This window comes from Microsporum canis, genomic scaffold, assembly GCF_000151145.1.
Source record: "Microsporum canis CBS 113480 supercont1.5 genomic scaffold, whole genome shotgun sequence".
NCBI classification, from domain to species: Eukaryota; Fungi; Ascomycota; class Eurotiomycetes; order Onygenales; family Arthrodermataceae; genus Microsporum; species Microsporum canis.
Genome location: NW_003299165.1, coordinates 2,120,710 through 2,143,675, shown reverse-complemented (window position 1 = coordinate 2,143,675; position 22,966 = coordinate 2,120,710). Strand labels below are relative to the sequence as shown.

Here is a 22,966-nt window from a genome sequence, read left to right as displayed (position 1 = left end):
GGGCTTATAGGATATATCCAAAAAGGCACTCCAAGCAGGGGTAAAGGGGAATTTTGAACAAGGAATTATATATATAAGCAAAGAAAAATGAGTCGCGTCATATCGCAAAATTCCAGTGCAAAGGGGTATGGAAACTCTGCAGAACCGCCGCATATGGAGACGGTGAGAGAAGAGGGTAATGCGTGTAGGTAAGGTAGGTAGGAGGTTGTGTTGCAGCGGAAAAGTGAAGAGAAATGAACGCCCATCCAAGCCCAGACAAGACCAGACCCAGACTCCCTCGAAAAAGCAGAGAAAAAAAGTAACGACAGAAACCTTGGGTAGGAGCCAAAAAAAAAGAAAAAAATCCAAGTAATAATAATAATAAAAATAAAAAAGACAGCCCAACCATAATAGCACATTCAAGCTTTAGGGTTGGCTACGAATGTCAATCGTGTCATGTATCCGATGAAGTGTTCCACTCTCAGGATTGTGGCATCAAAGTTTGGACGTTCGCCATCATGGTCCGGGCAGTTCAATCTGCATCAAGGGAAGAGAAGGCTACCCTTATAAAATGAAATGAAAAAAGGGGCGCTGGGATGGGGTGTGGATGTGCTAGGTGTATCCCCGGGCTGGAGTTGTGCTGTGGACGGACGGACCAGAAAGGTATCCCCAAGACGGTTGTCTTTGTGTTAAAGACCAAGCTTTTATGGACTTTTGAAATGTTCCTTGGCGTATTGCTCGCAAGCCTAAGTGGCCATGTTAAGTACTTATTTGTCAGGTCCAGAGAGAAAGGGGACAGTGATCAAAATATACATACCTTTGCTGGTTTTCCGACCTTCTGGCCAATAACTTTCCATTTATTGGCTTCGTATTCCTTGATTGCATCCCGTAGAGCAATAGACTACGTATAGAGTCAGATCGGTTACAGAAACGGTATGTTTTGTAGGAGTAAATATTACCTCATCCTCAGCAAATTCCGCATAATGCATGTCTTTATACCAGTGCTTCTTGACACTCCCTTCAGTCCTCGTAGGGAATGTCTTTATACTAGTTAGTAACGAAAGAAGTAAAAAAAAGGAAGAGCAATATATCAGACGGAAAAGACGAGGCTAACCTTTGCAATCTCACTCCAGGTATTACCAGCATCTCTCATAGTCTTGAGTCGTTGCTCCTCCTCCGCAGTCCAGGGTGTGTTAGTGCGGCCTTTCTTCTTGACCCCAGCCTCCGGAGCAGGAGCAGCAGCGGTAGCACTACCAGCAGTGTTACCGTCCTGCTCAGAACCAGCCATTGGAGGCCCCATGTTAGATAACGAGCCCGGTTGCTGAATGGAGGCTCGACGCTTCCTTGGATTAGCGGGGGAGGAAGGTGGATGGACTTGACCTGGCTGTTGCTGTTGTTGCTGGACGTGCGTAGCTTGGAGATGTGATGGAGCCGGAGCGGTAGTTGGAACTGGGGGCGCAGGGACCATTGGCGGGTTGTCGAAGGGGTTTGGAGGAGCAAAGGGAGAGGGGGCACCTGGCTGAGAGAGGGGGAGAGGATGTTGGTGGTGCTGATGGTGCTGGTGCTGCTGGTGATGTTGCTGTTGCTGCTGGTGCTGCTGATGCTGGTGAGGGAGAGCCGGCGGGTTGGGACCAACGCCGGTCTTGAGACGGTGCGGGGAACTGTATCGAAGAGAAAGAGAGAAGAGAGAAAGACAAGTCAGCTGGGTTGAATGTCAAGTTAATTGTTTCACTGGGTTGTTGACGTATAATAAGAGGGAGAGCAGGACGGGAGAAGTGAGGAAGAGATGTAGGCGGATCCAGCATCTTTATGCTACGTGGGAGGGACGAGAGGAAGGAGCCTGATGAGGAACCAGGAGGCAACTCCCGAGGAACCGAGCAGAGGGAAAAGGAAAAAAGAGAGAGAGAGAAAAGAAACGAGTCGACAGAAGAAGGGTATAAGACGATCCGAAGGTGTATGTATGCATGTATCAAAAGGGAAAAAGAAGGGAACCTGAGAGTGACAAAGGAGAGACGAGTAACTCACTTCATGTCCGGAAGGGGAGACCTAGATGGGAAGACCCAATTCATCTGTATCGATACGAAGCAGAGAAAAGAAGGAGAACGTTAGCCAGGCTGATCAAGAGAGTCGAGCTACATAGCATGTAACTCCGTTCCTTTTTTTTTTTTTTGGGAGGGAAGATGTGTCCGTCTGCCGAGAAGCTGCCAACGCCTTGCTATCTTATCACACACACTCTCACTCACTCACTCACTCTTCTCTCTCTGGCACGGCGGAACTGTGGACAAGGAGGTTACACGGAAGAGCAGGGGAAGAGGAAGCGTTGGGCCTGATCGCAACGAAAGGGGGGGGGAGAAGAGAGAGCAGCCGGTGACTTGCGGAATACCCGTTGACAGGTTGACGATGTGTGAAGAGTGACGTGAACAGGGGGGGTGTGGGAGGACTTGGTAGTTGAGTATAGTTGAGTATGGCAGAGAGAGCAGAAGTAGTAGAGAGTATAAAAGTAGAAGGGAAGAAGCTGAAGCTGAAGCTGGAAAAAGAAGGGTTGGGACGTACTGTAGCTGGAGGTACATATACTCTCTCCCCTTGGGTTTGCGTATCTCGAGGCAGAAAGCCAGGTTTCGCGCTGTAGAAGGACTTGTTTGTCTCTTCTTGCTATCTCTTCTTCTCGTCGTGGTTGTTGTCTTCTTCTCGCGTCTTCTCGTCCGGTCTTCTCTCTGCTGTCCCTTGCTTTTATCCGATCTCTTTGGTTGGAGAAGAAGAGAAAAGTTGATGAAGAGAGAAGAAGAAGAAAGATGAAGTTCCAAGGTTTTTTTCCTTCTTGCCCTTCTTGGGTTTTTTCTGCTCGAATGTGCGGGGGAAGGTCGGATGATGTAGAGATACTTCTTTTGCCCGCAAAACTACGTGTGACTGGAGGTATCTCTACATAGCCTCGCCCCCGGTAAATACCGTCCCAATACTAGAACACATAAACAAAAGCACTTTTTTCCTATCAACAACCAGCATAGAAAGTACTAGCTATAGCTACAGACACGGATATAGCTATAGAGAGCGACAGTGGTAGAGGTAGAGATAGGTGATCGCCATCTGCTGCTCCAAAGTGCTTCTACCTCGAGCTACTTCTCCCCGTTATACATCGCAAGTACCCGTAACTGATGTGCATTTCAAAGTAGCCCAAGGCAAGGTACTGCACACCAACTCCCGTACATAGCAGCCCAAGTAACTAGCGTATGTACATCTCCGCAAAGTACACCAGTTTGCTTGCGCTCGTTGCTCGACCAGGGATCCCCCTTGCTGGCCCCATCCGCCCTCCAGCTGGTCGCGTTTCCCGTTCGCTCGATCAAGATTGCAACACAGGGCAGCTTTTTGCCAGCTGGGACGCTTGCTGGCTCTATAACTCTGGAGCAGCCTCCCTCGCGCGACACAGCTCAACAGGAAGCGGACGGAACGAGCAGGTACTTGACCGTAAAGTCACTCCCGTAAAAGCCATTCTCCCCTTGTGCATCGTCATCCGTTTTCTTCCCCAGCGCTTTTTTTTTTTTTTTTTTTTTTGGGAGATGCACAAATCGATCGAACGGGATACAAGGACAGCAACCTCTTCCCGACCCCAGCTTGCGCGCTAAAAGGGAAGAGAGGAAAGCAAAAGTCTGGGGTTTGTTCCTTTGAATCTGGTCTGGGGTTCGATGCAGCTGGCCAAAACAAGTCTTCTCTCTCTGTATCTGTCTTCTTTCTCTGTCTGTCTCTCTCTCTCATCGCTTCTTGTCTCTGTCCTTGTTATCTGTGTTCGTCGACAGCCTCACTTCTTCCCGTGGTAAATAATTTCCGACCCATGCCGTGCCATCTATATAACTCGCTTGCTGATGCACTCGCCCTTTTGCTTTTCCCTCGGGCCTCGTCTTCGGCATTCTCCGCGTGTGTACGCACGCTACTACTCCCGTCCCCATCATCGGCTTTTTCATATACCTCAAAGCACTACTGTAACCTTGGTGACTTCTCGTACTCCTCGATAGGCGCTATCGTTCTCTCTCTCTCTCCCCTTAGATACCTGTAAGGATGATCCTCCCTCGAATACCTATATATCGTCAATTATTATGTTGGCTAGTGGAGAGAAGGGGAAAAAAAAAGCAAAGCTGCTCCTCAATCTCAGTCGTCTGGTGGATGTCAGTCGCCTCGTCTTGTTATATGGCAAAAGAGGAAGACCCTTCTCTTTTGATGTCTCCGTTTTCAAGTCGTTTCATTCGCCGTTGTTATTCTGCTGCTTGCTTCCAAGTTTTGAGCCGTTGACCCACCCATTTCCGGCGCGGTCGCTGAGACATGTCGATGTGATATGGACTGTCTGTATTCCATGGGTTTGTCAGTTATCACGTCCATGATAACTTGACACAGGTGGTTTGCCGCGAACAAGACAGGGTCAGCTTCACGTGCAAGTGACAAGCAACGAGCCAGGGCGTTCAACCATCCTTGGCTTCGTTTGCATCAAAAAGCTCCTGGAAGAACATCAGCCGTTGATCAAGTTTATCCAGCCTGACGGAGGTGTTTGTCCAGTGTTTGGTCACATCAGGGGAGGAGGGGGTTTACTTGATCTGCTGCTCTCCAGGAACCAGGGCCTTGGAGAGCGTCTTGTGCTTAATCTATCTCTGCCCAACGATGATTCTCTTCGGGGAACATTTTTGATCTCTTGCACCAGGGAGAACCATGGAACCTCCAGTTGTATACACGGAACACATTCCAGACCATCCTCCCCAACTCCGCTCCTATCAAGTAAGGTTGGCGGCTTGTTCCTTTGAAACTACGTCGAAAACTTGCCAAGTAAGTGCAACAAACAACGCTCCGTTGAAGATGTTTTTTGTACCATCACGGTGATCCCCCGCACATCTTCTACAAGTCTAATCCTGCCAGATGTCACAGTCTGAAAAGCAAGGATGTATGCACTTGTCCGTGCCGACAATGTATACGACTACTGCTCCTACTACATACCAGTCAGCTATGGCCATCATAAACAGCTCCTCTCGAGCCGTCAACGACTTGATGTCAATGTTCAAAGCACGTATCACTCTCATGTTCCCCTGGATTAGTCAAATGTCTGATATGCAAGCTGAATGTGCTGGCTGACCACGAAGTAGTATCAGTGAGAAACCCATAGAGACGGCTCACTATGGGGTAGCAACACTAATCATGTATATAGCAAAAATTCTCCTTTGACGCCTCTTTGCAACGAGCCCCGTTTGGGTAATTGGTCTACGCGAGCCGATGCTGACGGTAGTGGATATTTTCCGTAATAGATTTGGTCATACTGATTTGATGAAACAGGAAATGCTACCGTGACTACCGGTCATGGAAAAAAGAACGAAAGAAAAGCACATCGCAGAAGAACCCGATCACTTCTCAACCTTTAGAAACAACCTTTTGAGACAGCATTGCCGATGCTAACGAGGGGCCGCGCACACCATGCTGCCACCATGCTGCTTGGTCAATGCTGCCATCCGCATCACCGATCAACCAAGAGATGTTGAGACAAGCAAGTACCTATATCCAATCCCGCCGTTATCCATCCGACCCCCTTTGGGTGACCAATCTTTCCTGATCGCGACCGCTCCAGGAAGATCTGCGAGATCAGGGAAAGTCATCATCACCAATTGCATTGCATATGTCTAGCCATGGTATAGCAGCACGTTTAACTTAATGCTCTTTTTTTTTCCTCTTATAATATGCATTTTAGAATAGATCTGATTTTCTTTTTTTTTTTTACTTTTTACATATAGAGCAGTTAATTATCAGAGCAGTCACTTGTGGTCTAAGCAAGCTACTCTGAAGCGAAACAGACCCAGGGTAATATATTCTCGATCTAGCGAGCCGGTCGCCGGTTTCGAATTGAATGTTTCTCATCTTGCTGCCGAAGCTGCCTCCATCGCATCACCCTTCGATTCGAATTGATCATTTTGATGATTAAGCAGTTTAATCAGCATCTCCTTAACTAAAAAGCTTTGACCTTTTTGATGACTCAGCATAGATTTTTGTTTGTTTGTTTCAGATATCCCGTGATCTCTGCTGACTCATCCAATTCTTTATTTTTTTCTATTTTTGGGAGTTCGCGCATCGTTTCATATAGACAGCATTAACAGCATCAGAAGTGGTTTACTCTGGCCAGACGACTGGTGAGTCGCCCAAGAGTTGTTTCAACTGCTTCTCCTGCAACCGTTTAACCCTTTTTTTCTTCCCCCCCCTTTTTTATGCTAGGAGGGAGATGGAGTAACGGCGTGCCGCTGAGGAACAAAACTGCCCACCTATTGAGATTAACATCTATATATAACTAATAATAACTAACTAATTTCTGCAGACCGCTTTCTCTCTTAGCGACTATATATTGTCTCAAATATTCATATGCAAGCAACATCTAAGGCCTTGAAGCTGTCAAAAGAAAAGAAAAAAAAAACCTCCGCTGCTCAAGCTTCATCGGTTTCCGTCTAGCAAAAAGAACTATTACGTCAATCTGGCTGAAACTATCCACTATTCAATGTCCACCTTGGCACATCGACATGCATCTATCTACTGTATACTGCTTGCTCAGCCCTGCTATTTTCTTGCTAACCGACGTATCCACGGCGTCAAGTGGTTCATGCTTGCTCCCTGCACCTGTTGGTCCCAGTTCTGAAGCACCACGCCGCCATCTGATCTGTACCCGTGGCAATGCAGTTCCCATAAACCCAGGCAAATCATGAAACGGGCGTAGATCAGTTGCCAAAAATACCTTTTTGGGTATTTTTCTTCCTCTCTATTTTCCTCTTTCTCCCTCTATGTCTGTTTTCCTCCTTAGCGCCCCTGGTATCTCGATTAACCGTTGGGGGGGCCGCAGAGCCATCAAACCGATCCTTCGGTTTTTTGTGGTTGTTGAGCAGAGGCTGAAAGAGAGAGAAAGCTCATCACAGATGATGCTGCTGTACGAGTAGCATCTACTCCGTATGTCAGAGCGTGCATGCCTTTGTCATGGTATATAAGGATGAGGGATGGAAAATAAAATGAGATCGTGCCAAACGGTACTCCTCCCTGCTCCGCAGCGTGCTACAAACCTGTTACATAACCATGCCTTTCTCCGCCGTGGCAAGGCAAGGTGCGGTATGGTAAGGCAAGGCATGCAAGACATATTTGGAGGAAGCTGCTATGTCATCCACAACTAATATCATATTTCTACTCAGTCCTGCAGCATCTCATTTACAACAAGTTGCTGCTTACAACATTGAAGAACTAAAGCCCAACTTGCCTTCCATCCACTCACTACAAACAAAATATAATAAGGTTGTTACCCCATAGCCGAATCCATAACCACCGGCCCTTTCTCAACCTTTTCTTCACTGTTGTGTGGCTCAGTGGGAAAACGGTTTTTTTTACCTTCCCTATCTCGAGTGGGGAGATATTTTGTTTACCCTTCTCCTTCACCCGATAAATAAAGGCCTTCGTCCGGCCATTTCCCACCTTTTTTATCTCTTTGTTTGTGGAGACCGAGCTATTTCTTACTATTACTTTTACACCTTGCCGTGTGTGTCTTGTCCACGGCCAGATATACCTTATCTCAACTTGGCTTCTGTCGGGGTGTTCTCCTTCTGATCCCTGAAGACAATCTTTAGGAACAACGACTTCTCAGGACATTGGCCTACCATTTCCTCAGTGACATACCCACTTTCAAAATCATCGAGCTGTATATACTTGGTTGATTAATCCATATACCCATTCAAAGACTCGAGGATGAATCGTCAAGTTTATGCTGATGGGCCTCCATCACCACCCTCCTTTCTGGCAGAATACAAATCTTCTTGCCTTGGAGCAATGAGGTGTGGGATCGAAAAGCAGAGTAAAGCATTAGCTTCTTGTGGTGGACGAGCATGGACTGAAGAAGAGGTACAAATTTGGAAAAATAGAACGCCCCGTCGAAAGATTATATACTAATATTCACGACCAGGATGCCTATCTTTATCGTGCCCGTATGATGAAGACTCCATACAAGCGCATTGCAGCCCATCTGTGCAAGACGGAGCTGGCCTGTCGTCTACATTACCATCAAATGTCATCGGGCAATCTTCGAAGGCGAAGTGCGAAATCACGATCATCATCGCTTAGTCTGGACTCTACACATTACCCTATCGAGGACTCCAGGCGTGAATACTCTACCCCTTCACATATCCGAACCCCGTCTCCACGCTACGAACCAGTGCCCAGCTATTTCCCGCCCTATTCCCCGGCTTTTCCTCAATCATCACATAAACGATTGCCGTCGCTTTCGTATCCGATGGAGCTATCACCAACTGGTCCAGACCCCAACAAGCCATCCATGGTTCATACGAGCACAGCACACGACCGGAACCCGTCCCCACCAAACCATAGGTACCATGTCAATATCGACACTCCCAGGTTGTCAAATATACCATATATCCACCAACACTCATTCCCACCCTTTTCGACTACCAACACCGCTGCAAAACACCCTTTTCAAACCGCAGTATTACCCCCTAATATATCTGATCCATCTCACGATATAACCTTACCACCAATCCGATCGATCCCCCTACCCACACCTAGCCCTAGCCCGGGCCCAGGTCCGGCCCCCTTAATTCCCTCAAGGGGAGGTCTTCTCAGAGATGTTTACCGTCGCGGTTCTCACCCACTAGCTGGGCAGTGTACTAGTGATCTCCGCCGTGCAGCCGAAGAACCCCGACAACCTCGCATTGCAGAACCTGGCGTTCAGCAAATTACTCAAAGCTCGGTACAAAAATGTGCCGTCTCTTCACTCCTGAATGTCGAAAGGGAAGTGTGGGCTCCTCGAGGGATTAAGAGCGGACCTGTGATGTGAATTTTGAGTGCGAGTTTTTTTCCTCTTTAGTTTCGCGCTCGTTTAGTTCCTTCCTGTATTTTCAGGGTTACTGGTGGCTGGATACACTGCATATTCTCCTTAAATAAATATATACCCTTCATTTGTGAGCCTTGTTTTTTCTCTCTTTTTCATGCTGACGAGCTTAATGGCAATATAGGCTGCTCTTCTGCTACCCCTCTTACCACAATAAAAAGTTTTCGGGGGTGTTTTGCATATTTCCTGTTCCCTTTTCTTTTTTTTACTGGTTTGTTAAATATATATAATTAATTTAAAGGCCTGTTGAGTTCGATGTTATATTAACTCTATCGAGCATGTACCGTCAAAGCGCGGATCTTTCTATCATCCTTTCATAAACTGTTCACAATCCTGCTACTATAACTATAGCACATACATCCTCGGGGTTACAGCCTTGCTCCAGTTATACAAACAAGCCGGATAAGCCGGCTTCCACAAATCGATTTGAATATAGAATATATTGACCGCAAGTCATAAATATATGTGCATAAAAGTACAGGACTCCCGCGGGCACCAAAAAGAGAGGCCAACCAAGCCTGCATGGCTTAGCTCTGTACTTGCTTCTCCTGCAACGACTAACTAGCCATGTGGTTCCTGATGTTCTGTGAACCAGGGTGTGCGTTGGGAAGGCTGATATTGCGACTAGACAGACACCTTCCAAAGAAGAATTAGTCCTGAGCCCAAAAGCCCGCCATTCCAGGGCTGCGGGTAGCGCTATATAATTAACCAATTGAATATCGTGTATATTTTTACTTTAATTTCCTGGCACGCGTGCTGCCAGCCAATCTGCGGAGAATTCGTCACTATCTTGGCCCTACGCACACGCATGCACATGCACAAGGTGTCAGATGCATGTTCGAATCCGTCGTAAGGAGAGGATTGTCTATGACAAAAGAGGAGAGTTTTTCCTGCCCTCGGGAATTGGCCCCCCTGAGTATGCTTTACCAGAAGACTGGATTTGGCCTCCTGCCGAATAACTATAGGGCCTTGTAAAGCTAATATTTCCCGATGGAAAAGCCTGTTGATGGATACACTGCCTGTTGGTTGATTTCCAATGGGCCGGAGGGGTGCTTTTTGGCGGCGGGATTTGAAAGTATAGCATCTTGACTAGCTTATGGCTATGGGGAATGATCGACTCTCTGACTTTCTGGTACCGAAACCCTAGAAGCGTTCTAAGGGTGGATAATGTGTGATTTGAGTCCTTTAGCCGCCCTGTTCTCAAGTGCAGCGCAGATGGGGCTGAGAATGAAGTCTGCACCTCATCGAGCCCACAGGCTGGATAATTGGAGCTATTCAAGTGCCGATATGTTGGAGGGCCAGCATCTGCCGCAGGAAGCTGAGTGAGCACGCTCTCTACATACATACAGACATAGACTTATCCCGCGGTTCTCTTTCTCTCTCTCTGTATAGAGCAGACAATGGTAGGCTCGAGTACAAAGCTAGTGCCAATGTCGGAACTGACATACGAGCCACGCCATTATTAATAATGGTGTAAGATGCTTGTGATCGCTTGTGTCAAGACACCTGCATTTTCATCTGCCGCCACCAAAAACGGCCACGATGCTGGCTGCTTCTTTATCCCCGAGAAACGTCCAGGGATGAAGTTAACTAGTGGATATTAGGTGATAAATATCTCACTTGGCAAAGGCCTAAGAACCGACTAACTCGCATGCGCTGGCTCTCAAGGTGTTCTCTTTGTTGCTTTGGGATGGTTAAGATTTCGCCCCGATTCAGTGTCCCAGAAATCCCAAAATATGATCGATGATGGATAATTAATAATTACTATGTAATGTTCATCAGGGCTCCTTTTCTTTCTTTTTTCTTTCTTTCCTTTTTCTTTCCTTTTTTTGGACTCTCGGTACATCGCGATATCGACGGCCGGTGATAGGCATGGTGATGGGTAGCAGAGAAAGGGGAAAACATCAGCCCATAGGCCAGACGTCAACATACATGTTGGCTGTTTAAGTTTTGGGGGTCAAAACAGGTCAATGGCTGTTCATATTCCCAGGTGTCTGATGGCTCAGTCTGCCCTCGTTAGACGACCAAGCAAGTAATACTGCTCTGCATGTTAAGCATTATATCCAAGTTGTCGGGTTTGGACCCTCGTTGTCCCTCTTTTTTTACCTTTTCTCACCCCCTTCCGTTGAATATTTGATTTACCTAGCTATCAGGCCCAATATCAAATCAGCTCCCTTTAAACCAGGGTCACATTCGGTTTCTACTGCGGCGCCGTCTCCGAGGCACTGGAAACGGACCCCAAACCCACACACAAGATCAGAACCCCTATTATGAAAAACCCGTCATTTTCGCATTGTGTACGGGATAGACAGGGTTAGAGAAGATCAATACCTCTGAAGGGATAGAAAGAAAATAAAGGTCCGTTGAGATGAAAAAAAAGGACAGCCCCAACATGGACCCTTTAACCGAGCTCGAGTAGGTTTCATCAGCATGCATTCTTTGGGTCATTGTTGTCTGTCTGCCTATCACGCAAGTTGAGTATGCGAGTTGTACAGACACGCAACCATATTTTTGGGTCTCTAAGGTCAATCGCATGTATACATGGAGTTGAGAGCATGCATCTACGGAATTCAAGCCCTGCAGGGCCGTCGCGGTGGTCGCCCCTATTAACACATCAGCACATTAGCGTCCCCAGCCAGAGGTATAACAGAGCTTGGGTAGAGCGACTAGCACCCGAGATTTCTACCCCTAGTCAACACTGTCCGGCTGCTCAACCTGCTTATTACAGGTTCGTGCATGACTTCACTCCTTGTGAACGATACCGATCAGCTGGCATAAAAGATGGAGAGAAAATAATGAAAGAAGGGGCTAAAGAAAGAAAAGAAAAAAAAAGAAAATCAGATGTAGCTACATTCCTATGTAGCAACGGATTCGAGGTGCATCTGCGTGGAGGGTGTTTGGGAAAGTTATCCCTTTCCAGGGTGCAAATATTATATGATCCTGGGTCAGCAATTCGCCTAGCCCGAACAGGTAGGTATAGATCAGATTTCTCGCAGTAGATGCATCATTCCATGCCCCGCCATGCCATTCGGAGCTTAATTTCGAGAGACAACTCGAGACGGGTTTTGGCATCTGCAATCAGGGTTATCGAAGACTATAATTAGTAGGGCGTTGAGGCTCGTCATGGCGCAGCCCGGTTATCCGTCCACAAACGACAGCGATACACGTTCAGCATTTCCCGAGACAATGGTTCGACTCCAGGTATTGAATATTAAATGTTCAGATGCCGAGATAATGGTTTCCTGCTACATTATCTTGCGGGTAAAGTACCTGTAAACCATGGGCAGCCAAAAAAAAAAAAAAAAAAAAAAAAAAAAAAGGGACAAGCACACTACATGCCAACGCAACCTTTCAAACCGTGTCAGGGCATTCCCTGAGATGAAAAGTGGGCAAGGCAGGTTGAGTCGTACTGCAGATAATATTTTGTTTCGCTTATCAAGAGCTCTGAACTTTGAGCTTTGAGCTTCGGCAAGCCAGATGTTGAAGCTTGACTGTGTTAGCAAGAAGTGGAGCCCTCGGGGCGTAGATGTATCTTCCCGGCCTAGAGTAAGTAGCATGGTGGCCTAAGCGGTGGACAGTTCATAAGGTGGTGGATAATGGGGCTATACAGGATAAAAATAGACCATAGTATGTCTGCCAACGGTTTTTTTAGGAAAACAGTCCAATTGCTTCTTCTCAGTTTTTATCGTCCATCTTTTTATATATAGTTGAGACATAACGGAGATATAACCCGTGCAATGCGGACCGAAGGTAGCTAGTGTAGTTGCGGAGCAGCAGGATGGCGGCAGGCCCCAGATGAAACTGGGGACTTGCGAGAAACCACCAATCCCTATTGTGTTGGCCGAAGGTCACCGTCACACTGCAATCACTGAAGCATTCTTCATGGGGGACCAACAATTATACCGTTGGAAGTGAAATGAAAATCAAAATAAACACTAATCCAAGTTGTATTCTGCAGGGACAACGAAAGGACACGGTGATGGATGGCCAAAAAAAAAAAAAGACCATTATCAGGGTCTGCTGCTCCATACAACAAATAAAAACATTTGTTTGTTTGGTATATTATTTTCGGGGGAGGGTATAACCCTCCGTTTCTATGAACCGGTCAAAGCTTTCTCCGCTCAAGGCACCATCCCTCGGCAGGCGGTTGCCTATAGCTGCCTAGAGAGTAGTACTATAACACGCCGTGATCTAGAGCACCTATATTAGCGTGAACGGAAGTAAAGCGGGACCTGAGGAGGGGAAGAGAAAGAAGGGAGGGACCTGGCCTTAGGCACATTGCGGCGCAGCATGGCGAGATCTGCCCGAATCAATCAATCCCTAAGCATAAGACTACATAGTAAGCAGTTGTAGCGGCTTTCTACACCGAACCCTTCTAGAACCGCCGTTTTGCTCCGGTTCTATGACCTGGCAGACAACAACTCGACTGGGGGCGATGCAGTGAATATTCGTCGTATCATCTGCCTGAGTCTGGAGTTGGGGGGCTTTTCTTTTCTTTTCCTCTGCCTGTCTCTCTCTTCTCTCCAGGATCTGGGATCAACAACGACCAGCTATTTGCTGCCCTGGTCTGGTCTCTGTTCATCCCATCCCTTGCTAGCTCATCAACCAGGAAGAGATGACATCCTGCATATGTCGTTCTTCTCTGTCGGCGCCCAACTGGTCACGTGATATACCCCTGGGTGGCCACTCACCTTCGTCCTTTAAGCGCCAGCCCCCCTATAATAAAAAAAAAACCACACCTAGTTAGATATCGCGAACCTCATCTGCGAGTTCTTCCACGGCCACTCAGCGACTTCTTCGCCGCCCCATACCACGGTGGCTAGCCTCTTGTGTGCCTCTTCCGACCCCCCTCAGCCCCATCTACGAGAGTCCATGCTGTGATCCAGTCGGCGATCATCCTGCCTTGGCTGGCCGGGTGTCGTTCCCCCCCCGTTAGTTAACTGCTTGTAGTCTGATATGTCGAATCTATTGTTGATATCCTGATCAGAGTTAGCTAACGGAACCCTTCTTGCATAGCCATGAAGCTGTTCTGCTTCTCATTCTCGCTTGCTCGCTCTCTCAAGTGCCGGGTTGAAGGGCTGGTCTTTTTCCTTTTTCACGTCAAACCTGTTCAGCCTCAGGGAATAGCAAACATCTCGAACTGGCGGAGCCATCAGGGACTGAAACTCAGTGCTCCAACCCCCACAAACCATTGGCTGTATCCATGCACACAAGACAGCCATCCACACGCTATCTATATCTTGTCTCTCTCTCTATCGTCTTCTCCCTTGTCGTTTCCTCCGGTTTCTCCATCTTCCCCCATATCGTCCATCTCGACCGTCTTCGGCCGTCTTTTGACCATTTTTAACTACTAACTATTGCTCTCCCTTGCACTCCGTTCGCCGTTTCATCTCCACCGCTGCCAAGCTTCTCGGTACAACCACCCTGTACTCCTGACTCGCCAATCTCCTTGCCTAAGAAGGGATCCTAACGTATGACGGCTGCTTCTCTCCCCATTAGCCTCATCCTCATTTTACGTAGTGCTTCGTACGTACAGAGTGACATGTACTGTCCATCGCATATACGTGGTCTAACGCCCCCGTTTCTAGTGCCGAGTCCCCGATAGCCGCATCCTGGTTAGGAAAAGGCCCGGCGGCTAGCCACGAAAATGGCCACGCGGGAGGTTCGTTCAAGGGCCCCCAAAGGGTTTCCGTGACCAATAAGCTCCATACTGACCTAGCAAATCCCGTTTCGCGAACCGGAACTTCTGTCTGGATCATTTGGATCAACTGGCCCGCCCTTTTCAATAGAGACTAGCCAGGGAACTGTTTACATATACTACGGATCCTCCGCACCAAAAGAACGAGTGAACGAGAAGTTGAGTAGGTTATTAGAGCCCCCACCTGCAAATGATAATGATTCTCGCACACACCATGGCTTTATCGAACACCTTTCGATACTGTGGATACAACCTCGTTCAGCGTCTTTTTTTTTTTTGTTCCGGAAGTCTTACGGACTCGGTAAAAAGTAAGACCCGTGAGGGGAAACAGGAAAGAGGATTTTTCGGCTTCTCTTTTCTTTTTTCTCCTCTTGCTTACTTTTTCCCCTTTACGTTAATGAAGAAGATCAGTAAATATTCGGTCCGCACTCCATACTTTACTTGCAAAGGCCCCCAAGACACCTCAAAGTGGAGTGGTACGCCATCGGGAGAATATTGTGATATTACCCTTCATTTTGTACGAACGCGAATTTTATACGTGCATATCCGGGTTGATGCACGCTTGCTTACCATGTACAACGAGAGAAGAGGAAGAAGAAGGGGAGAGAGATAGGGCGTGCTCCCCTGAGTACACGCCTGGTGGCTCATCTAGTCACCCATGAGGCTCCCGCCTTACGCCGCAGGGTTTGCCCCTTTTCACGTACTGATTCTGACTGGGCGTTATTAATATATGTGCCCCTGCACGGATGGTATACTGGTACATGCCTACGGAGCATCACGGCTCATATATATGGACCATGATAGCCATTATTAATATTATTGTTGCTGCTGCGCAATCTATGAGATGTTCGCCCTTTAGTGGACATATACACCACGGTTCGGATAGAAGGGCAACAAACTTAAACACAAAAAGATAGCTTTTTATGGTTTCTTTTTAGGTACAGGGGCCAGCTATGATTCGGTTCCATCCGCCTGGGACGAGTGGCTTGAGCGGTGATAGGATGACCACCGATACTCCCTGTCTGTCGCCCGCTTCAACGATCGAAGGTTGCTGCCTCTCCCTCGCTGGAGCTTGACTCGACAAGCCTTGCTGGCCGGAAATCGCTGCTTCCAGGGGAAAGAGGGAATTTTTTTTATTTTTCTTTTCCTCTTCCCTTTCATTTCTTTTTTTCCCTCTTTTAACGAGTTCCTTTAACATTCTTACGCTAAAAGAATAATGTCCCTCCGCTGAGTCGGATTTTACTAAGACTCCCTGGGCCTTTCCCCCTGGTTGTCTTTATTCCCACCTGGTTTGGCTGGGTTCGTTTCTGGGGGGGGAGGCGTTGCTCTCCGCATCAACATCAACATCAACATCCACGGCCTCTACGTGGGTTAGGCGCAGGCTTAGATGTACCTCCTCCCCCTGCCAGTTGCCTAAAAATGCATCCCAGGCTCTTAAGGTCAAATGGGGGCCATCTTGATTCTACCTCACTCTGTGGACCAAACCCACCCCCTCCCCCCCTTGAGGATGGCCATAAGCCGGCGCTTAGATGCAGCCCTTTTAATTTTCATTCTTCCTTCCATTTTACATTCTCTCGCCTTCTTTTTTTCATTTTAAATTTTCATTGCGGATCTACCATGTCGCCCTTCTCTGGCTAGAGTGGCACAGTCATATCAGCATGTGGACCTTTAATTTTTATTCTCTTGTTCCCGCTCTGGAGAAGCGGTAGGTATATGAGAAAGAGAGATTTGAAAAAAAAAAAAGAGAGAGAGAGGATGATGACCTCAGATCATTTGAAAAATCGTGGATGCAGGAGCGTTCGTTGCATCGTCTGTGCTCCTGATTTGCCTACATTTATCTGGCCCGCTGCAGTTGGCTTCCCGTTACTCGTCAACAGAACAAGCTATATTCCTCTATTGTCCACAATTCTTCAGACCGGAGGCCATACTTATATAGCTACACAGTCTTCCACATCTGACTCGAACAATACTCTTCCAACCCAACCATCAAACCAACTGTCCACCCAGGGTGCTTGACTAAATACTCTCTTATCTTTTACATATCTTTAACGCACTGTCACCGGGAGCCTATCTATTCCTTTCTATTTTCTATACATTCTTTAGTGTGGATATCACTGGACTGGTTCTGCCCTCTATACAACTCCCGTTTGCCTAAAGTGCCCCTCATGTCAGCCGACAATCTTGCTAGCTCGTGGGAAGAATCACCTTTTCAAGGTCAAATGTCTAATATACTTGGGAACCAAGAATGGGTTACTCCTGGCACGGTATGAATGCGAGCTGCTGCTATGGCATCCTCAGATAACTGTGCAACCTTTTGAATAACTAACTTGTGCTGCTAGGCATACCCCCCTAGCACTAACCCTTATGTGTCAAACTCACACACAAACCAAGCCATGCTCACCCCTATCAGCCTCTCCGACAATGTCCTTCTTGACCCCCGACATAGTCCATCCCAATGCCATCAGCAGCATCAGGACCCACGATACCCTTCCATAGGAACTGGTGGGATACAGCACGGACTTGGAATCTCTGGAACCTCCGCACTAAGCTATGTGCAGCCTGGAATACCTTCATATGATCCATTTCATCGGTCCATGATGGGCAGTATAACAGACCACGAGTCTGCTGAGTACGGAAGGGAGAGAGCACACATGAGAACCACTAGAGCACCATCACACACTCCATCGCATACACCTGTGCATATGAGACCTACTCCAGTTTCTATTGCCCCCAATCCAGATGGTCTCAGACAACTAGAACAAGAAAGACAGAGTTGTCAAGATGAACAACCCCAGCGTAACCCCAGACGACGTCGACGCACTCGAAAGAGATCAACGCAGCTAGAAGAAGAAACAGACTACGCTATAAACCTTAGAAATGAAGGGTATGCGTGGAAGGAGGTTGTGTCAAGGGTTAACTACCGATTCAATGCCAATTATACCGCGTCTCGCCTTCAAATGCGCATTACACGTCGATGGCAACGGATGATAAAAGGATGGTCTGAGGATGATGTGAGTATGTGCGCCTATTTCCCATTGTCATTAATCTTCATTATTCCAACTCCTCTTCCCTAGCAAACGGCATGCCGACTAATAGCCACTCATAGATTCGAGCGCTTCGGAATGCTCATTCGTACTGGGAGACTGAAAAATTCGAGATAATATCACAGAAGGTCCGTGCAAAAGGGATTATCGAAGAGAGGCTAAGTTGTCTAACTGGCTATCTTTATAGATACAAGACTTTGGCGCTACAAAAAGATGGACTCCTTCACAGTGTGAACAAAAATGGGAATTACTTCAAACGCACAGTCGAGCTCTAGAAACTAGCCCGAGAGACATAGAAGAACAGGAACCGGAAGCAGAAGCAGAAGCTGAGGCCGATGATGATGACGAAGACTATCAATCAAAACGCTCTCGGACACAATAATTATTTCCTTTTCCCCCTTAAGACATTCTTACACACGGCGCTTCTAAAGGGTTTCGCATTCATCACTTTATCATACGCACATCCTTATTTATCTTCCCGTTTTCTCTTACTTGGACTATGGACACATTCTTGATACCCCATCATATTTTTGAACCCGAAGTTTACCGTTTTCCGTTATGCACTATCACGGCGGCACATATCTATACATAAATACGGAGTATGCTCTTGATATTATGAGTTAATGGTTTGGCTTCAGGCTAATGTTTTTCTTATTTTCCTTCATGTTCTTGTCTTTTTTCTGGTTTGTGGCTTCTGATTTTCATTTTGGGAAAAATTGTTCGTTGTTTTATGTCTAATATCATAATCTTCCTCGGGCATACATTTATAATTTCCTATGTATACAGACAATTTCGAGCGAGAATAATGGCGGGAGTTTTGGAGACAAACTCTGATATCGGATTATCTTTCAAAGACTGCCTATGAATATACGAAAATCTAGCTCTCTTTATGCCCTAGAATATATTCTGATACTTTGTCTATTAATACTCGTCGCTTTTACCAAAAATTTCCCCTGCCCCTTTTAGTCATACGCCCATCTCTTAACCTTGCATAAATCCCGCTCTATGTGCGTGGCGGTGCAGACCTACTCTATACCCTGCACTCGATTTCTACAAGCAAGCATGGCTAATGTCTTTGCCGCATGGCAACGCCTCATTATTACTGTCAAGCATTAACGTGTCAAGGTAGTAATCCTCGTGGCTTACCGTCGTCAGGGGAGGCTGAACGTCTTATGAATACTGGTGCAGTTAATTAATTGTTCACCTCAACTCCCCAACTCCTTGGAGGAAATTACAAGAAACGCCTTGCATCTCAAGCAACATTTTCATCATTTTGTTTAATAGCTCGGGTAGTAATGGTGCGTGCCATATACACTGATTATAAATAACCATTTAGTGTAGATATCCTTGAGAAGCATATGTCTTTGCTTCTAGTTATTTGTTTAGTGTTTTCAGCCATCTTCCTCATCATGTTCTTCATCATTGTCCTCGATGGGAAACGTCAATATTGCGGCAACGCCCCCTAGCCCGTCTAATCTCCTCCCGCTTTCATGATCAGAGCTCAGAACCCGGACCTCTCCGCCCTCGACCTCCCTAACTCGATCCACTAATGCCACCCATCTTTGTCTCTCACGCACGTTCGGAGCCCTGAATAATCTATTAGAAATCAGCAAAACTCCTCCACCTCTGCCTACTGCCCCCTGATCAACAGCCGATTCCACCTCACTGGGTCCATAAGTAGCCTTGTTCGTATCCTTTCGCAGGTGTTCATAGAATGTATCCATCAGCGCCGTCTCACGGGCATATTTTGTGTTAGCTAACCTTGCTTGTACAGCAGGGGACTGCAACACCTCGTTGAGGGAATGAACGTGGCCTGACGAGGAATGAACGACGATCAGACTTTGAAGAAGGGGTTTTAAGGAGGGCGTGGTGGTGTTGGAAACTGATTGCATATGTTTTTGGAATCCGGCTGCAGTAAACCCTGGGGAGGCGAGGAGGATGGGCTTTGCAGATGTGTCACTACTTGAACCTGAGCTTGGAGTGACAAGGGAGGAGCCTGTGGCGCTATTAAATTCGATAAGACGAAGGAGATTATCCAAGGTAAGTTGATAAAATTTGGATAAAGCCTAGATGTTGGCATTTAGCATGTGGAATTCATCAACCCTAGCATAAGGAGATAAACTGGTGACTGAGCATCTTTACCTTGTCATAGTCGCTCCCCCCCTGCCTCTTCCTGGGAATAGTAAGCTCGACTTTCTGCTTGAGGACAGTTTGATATTGCCCAATAAAACAAATATTCGCAAGGCCTTCTTGCATAACCACAGCAACGGCCTCTGCTCTTCTTTTCCCTCCTTCATCCACGGCATCTTTCAACATCTCAATTGCCATACTATCCCATCCACCAGCACATGTACCAGTTGCCGGTCCATCTCCCGGCAGAGACGTTCCTTCTACTTCTTTTTCCAGGGTAAAATTCCTCTGCAGTTCCAAATCAAGGGTATGATGCTGGCCAATTTTCGTATACGGCGTCTCTACAACTATCTGGCCGGACACATGTAGTTGAGAGCTCTGGATATCGAAGTCAAGACTCTTCACACGAATTTGCAAGTTTATATGCACGCGGGATGAAGCCGTTGTGCCGGTTGCTGCGGTGGTGGTTACCCGGCGTATTGCGCTGGCCTTTAGAAGGTCATTGGGCCGTATGAGGTTGTATGCATGCCACTGGAGAGTAAAAACAAGGGCAAAGGTTAGGTATTATTAGCTTGTGCCTCTTTTATTCATTACTATGCCGTATGTCCCCAGCAGATCACTAAATTATTTTAAAAGGGTCCGCAGAAAAAGAAAGCAAGAAACTGTTAAAAAAAAAAGCAGGGAGGGAAGTCATTTATCCCCGTACCATGTCTTCCGGCTCCTCAGGGTAGAGCGTGACCGAGCCCGAGCCATTACGCTCAATATTCTGCTTAATGAGGCGCATTTTCAAATCATCCAATTCAGGTTTTGATATAGAGGTAGACCAATGTCCTGATAAGACCCTGTCTCAGCGCTACGAATCACTGCGATTTTGCGCCTTGCTGGCGAAGCAGCGCTAGTGGTGAAAAAGAGCACCTCAGCCTAATTCAGCCTAAATAACTGTCTTTCAGGGTATCTGGAATAGCTATACTTTGGCTAGGGTATAGACAGCTAGCCAGGCTCAAAGGATGAAACTGTTTCGTAAATGTGAGGTCAGCGGGGTTTGATATGTATGTAACTGAATAATCCACATACGGAGCACGAGAGTGAAGAATCAAAAAAGGGATGCTAAATAATAATGAAGGCCATAAATGTAAGGATACGATGGGTATTGTCAGCTAAAGCTGGATCTCTGATCCCTTTGCTATTTATTTAACAAATGTCATGTCATTCATGCGATGTTCTTTTGATATCCCACGATATACAGTGCTTAGTCATAACCAGTTAAACTTTGGGAGCGGGTAATAGTCATGTGACCTTTCTTATGTAAGCGTTAATTCGGCATTACAAACTTGCACATACAAATCCCGCCTAGAGTTCATGTACCGTCGCTGTACACAACAATATAGACGTCATAGTCTCCATTAATCCGACGAAGAAGTAAACAATCATGTCATTATTACATCAGTTATAAATGTTGGAGGGATATTCAGCGGGCAGTAAGCTGGACATGACGGCCAAAGGACACCTAACCAGGACAACTCACTCTCTCCACCCCTTGATCGGGGAAAACCCCTTTAACACCAATCTTATCCCCGCATCATACTAATGCTGGGGGGATACTGATATCCTCGTTATTGGCCGTTGGGAAACTACTATGTAAGAAACAAGCGTCAAAAGGGGCGATGGCACCTTGGATAACCTTTCTCGGACAACTACGTAACGACAGCGGTCATATAAATGGCCACTGTTGCCCGCCTTCCCATAATAATGCTTTTCTTCCCCTTCCATCCATTCCGCGTGATAGCATCGTGTCAAGACATAAGATCACTAGTAACCATGGCGGCAAAATCAAGCATCCAGTCGACGAAAAAGTTGAACTCGGGTTACGAGATCCCGGTTGTTGGATTCGGTGTAAGTTGTTCAGAATGAAATGGTTCCCTTTCAATAATGTCGTTACTAAAAAGGATTATAGGTCTACCAAACGTAAGGCAGAGTCTTTAGAAGAGCGTTTCACTTCAAGGCTAACTGGTTAAACCCAGTCCCCCGGATATCACCGAAAAATGTGTTTTGAAGGCCTTGAAGGCGGGCTACAGACATGTGCGTGTCAAAATACCACCCTGCATGTCGTCATAACGTCTACTAAAAACAATGCAATAGATTGATTCAGCTAGATCTTATCGCAACGAAGCTGAATGTGGCGAAGCTATCCGGAAATCCGGACTTAAGCGCTCCGATGTCTTCTTTACAACCAAGATTCCCTGGAAGTCATTGGGCTACGAGCCCACTAAAGAGTCCATTGAATCTAGCCTGAAGGCCGCCAAAGTAGATTACTTTGATCTGTGAGCTCGCCGATGCCGTCCTTATTTTAACGGCGTACCCCTACCATATTTTATATGAAAAACAGCTTACACAAGACCTAGGATTCTCCTTCATGCACCATACGGTGGGAAGGAGAAGCGCGAAGGTTCCTGGAAAGCTCTCGTTGAGGCCCAAAAAGAAGGAAAAGTTCGGTCCATTGGCGTCTCAAACTATGGTGTCCATCACTTGAACGAGTTGGAAGAGTACAATAACGCCATTGGTGGTAAAATTGATGTCGGCCAGTATGAGTTGCACCCGTGGCTCGCCCGCCCTGACATTGTCGAATGGCTCCAAAAGCGAAACATTGTCGTCGAAGCGTACAGCCCGCTCGTCCAGGCCAAAAAAATGGATGACCCAAGACTTCAGGAAATTGCAAAGAAATATGATAAAAGCCCAGCTCAGATCTTGGTTAGATGGAGCCTACAGAAGGTGATTCACCTCTACAAGTTCCCTCTACAATCTCCCTGGTATTCATATCCACTAACAACTCAACTGAATCAATATAGGGGTTTGTTCCTCTCCCAAAGTCTGCAACAGAGGAACGCATTGTGGAGAACTCAGACATCTTTGATTTTGAGCTTTCTCAAGATGACATGAAAGTTCTTCATACTGATGAGTACCACCATGTTTGCTGGGATCCCACCACATACAAAGATGAAGATAGCATTCCATGGTAAACTTATAAGGAGTTCTTGCGGAGTCAAGGCGATATTAGGGTATAAACCTAACAGCTCTTGATTATAGATGTATATATCAAGAACTTTTATGCGTCTCTCTATGGAGGTCCTTATGGTCTATCAATCTGCCAAAATATACACTTTATTTGTTTATATATGCCCTGCCTATCTATAAACACATTCTTACCATACCTACAGCCAAATG

General features: G+C 46.6%; 6 protein-coding genes across 6 annotated transcripts; 4 read left to right on the top strand and 2 right to left on the bottom strand.

Moving 5' to 3' along the window:
- Positions 1-683: 683 nt before the first annotated feature.
- Positions 684-2,048, bottom strand: MCYG_05887 (MYB DNA-binding domain-containing protein; the record flags this gene model as incomplete). Its single annotated transcript, XM_002845972.1, has 5 exons — positions 684-725; positions 797-880; positions 939-1,019; positions 1,094-1,640; positions 2,005-2,048. 5 exons carry the CDS (start codon positions 2,046-2,048, stop codon positions 684-686), a joined length of 798 nt encoding a protein of 265 aa, XP_002846018.1.
- A 2,623-nt stretch (positions 2,049-4,671) lies between these two features.
- MCYG_05886 (uncharacterized protein) lies at positions 4,672-5,088 on the top strand (the record flags this gene model as incomplete). The annotated part of the gene is made up of 2 exons (XM_002845971.1): positions 4,672-4,785; positions 4,885-5,088. The coding sequence occupies 2 exons, from the start codon at positions 4,672-4,674 to the stop codon at positions 5,086-5,088; spliced, it is 318 nt and encodes a 105-aa protein (XP_002846017.1).
- A 2,628-nt stretch (positions 5,089-7,716) lies between these two features.
- Positions 7,717-8,818, top strand: MCYG_05885 (conserved hypothetical protein; the record flags this gene model as incomplete). Its single annotated transcript, XM_002845970.1, has 2 exons — positions 7,717-7,869; positions 7,931-8,818. 2 exons carry the CDS (start codon positions 7,717-7,719, stop codon positions 8,816-8,818), a joined length of 1,041 nt encoding a protein of 346 aa, XP_002846016.1.
- Positions 8,819-16,963: 8,145 nt separating this feature from the next.
- On the top strand, positions 16,964-17,996 carry MCYG_05884 (conserved hypothetical protein; the record flags this gene model as incomplete). The annotated part of the gene is made up of 3 exons (XM_002845969.1): positions 16,964-17,581; positions 17,677-17,742; positions 17,802-17,996. 3 exons carry the CDS (start codon positions 16,964-16,966, stop codon positions 17,994-17,996), a joined length of 879 nt encoding a protein of 292 aa, XP_002846015.1.
- A 1,009-nt stretch (positions 17,997-19,005) lies between these two features.
- Positions 19,006-20,528, bottom strand: MCYG_05883 (translation release factor eRF1; the record flags this gene model as incomplete). The annotated part of the gene is made up of 3 exons (XM_002845968.1): positions 19,006-19,680; positions 19,757-20,275; positions 20,451-20,528. 3 exons carry the CDS (start codon positions 20,526-20,528, stop codon positions 19,006-19,008), a joined length of 1,272 nt encoding a protein of 423 aa, XP_002846014.1.
- A 1,034-nt stretch (positions 20,529-21,562) lies between these two features.
- MCYG_05882 (aldo-keto reductase) lies at positions 21,563-22,761 on the top strand (the record flags this gene model as incomplete). Its single annotated transcript, XM_002845967.1, has 6 exons — positions 21,563-21,637; positions 21,699-21,709; positions 21,766-21,823; positions 21,884-22,065; positions 22,147-22,492; positions 22,591-22,761. The coding sequence occupies 6 exons, from the start codon at positions 21,563-21,565 to the stop codon at positions 22,759-22,761; spliced, it is 843 nt and encodes a 280-aa protein (XP_002846013.1).
- Positions 22,762-22,966: the final 205 nt, after the last annotated feature.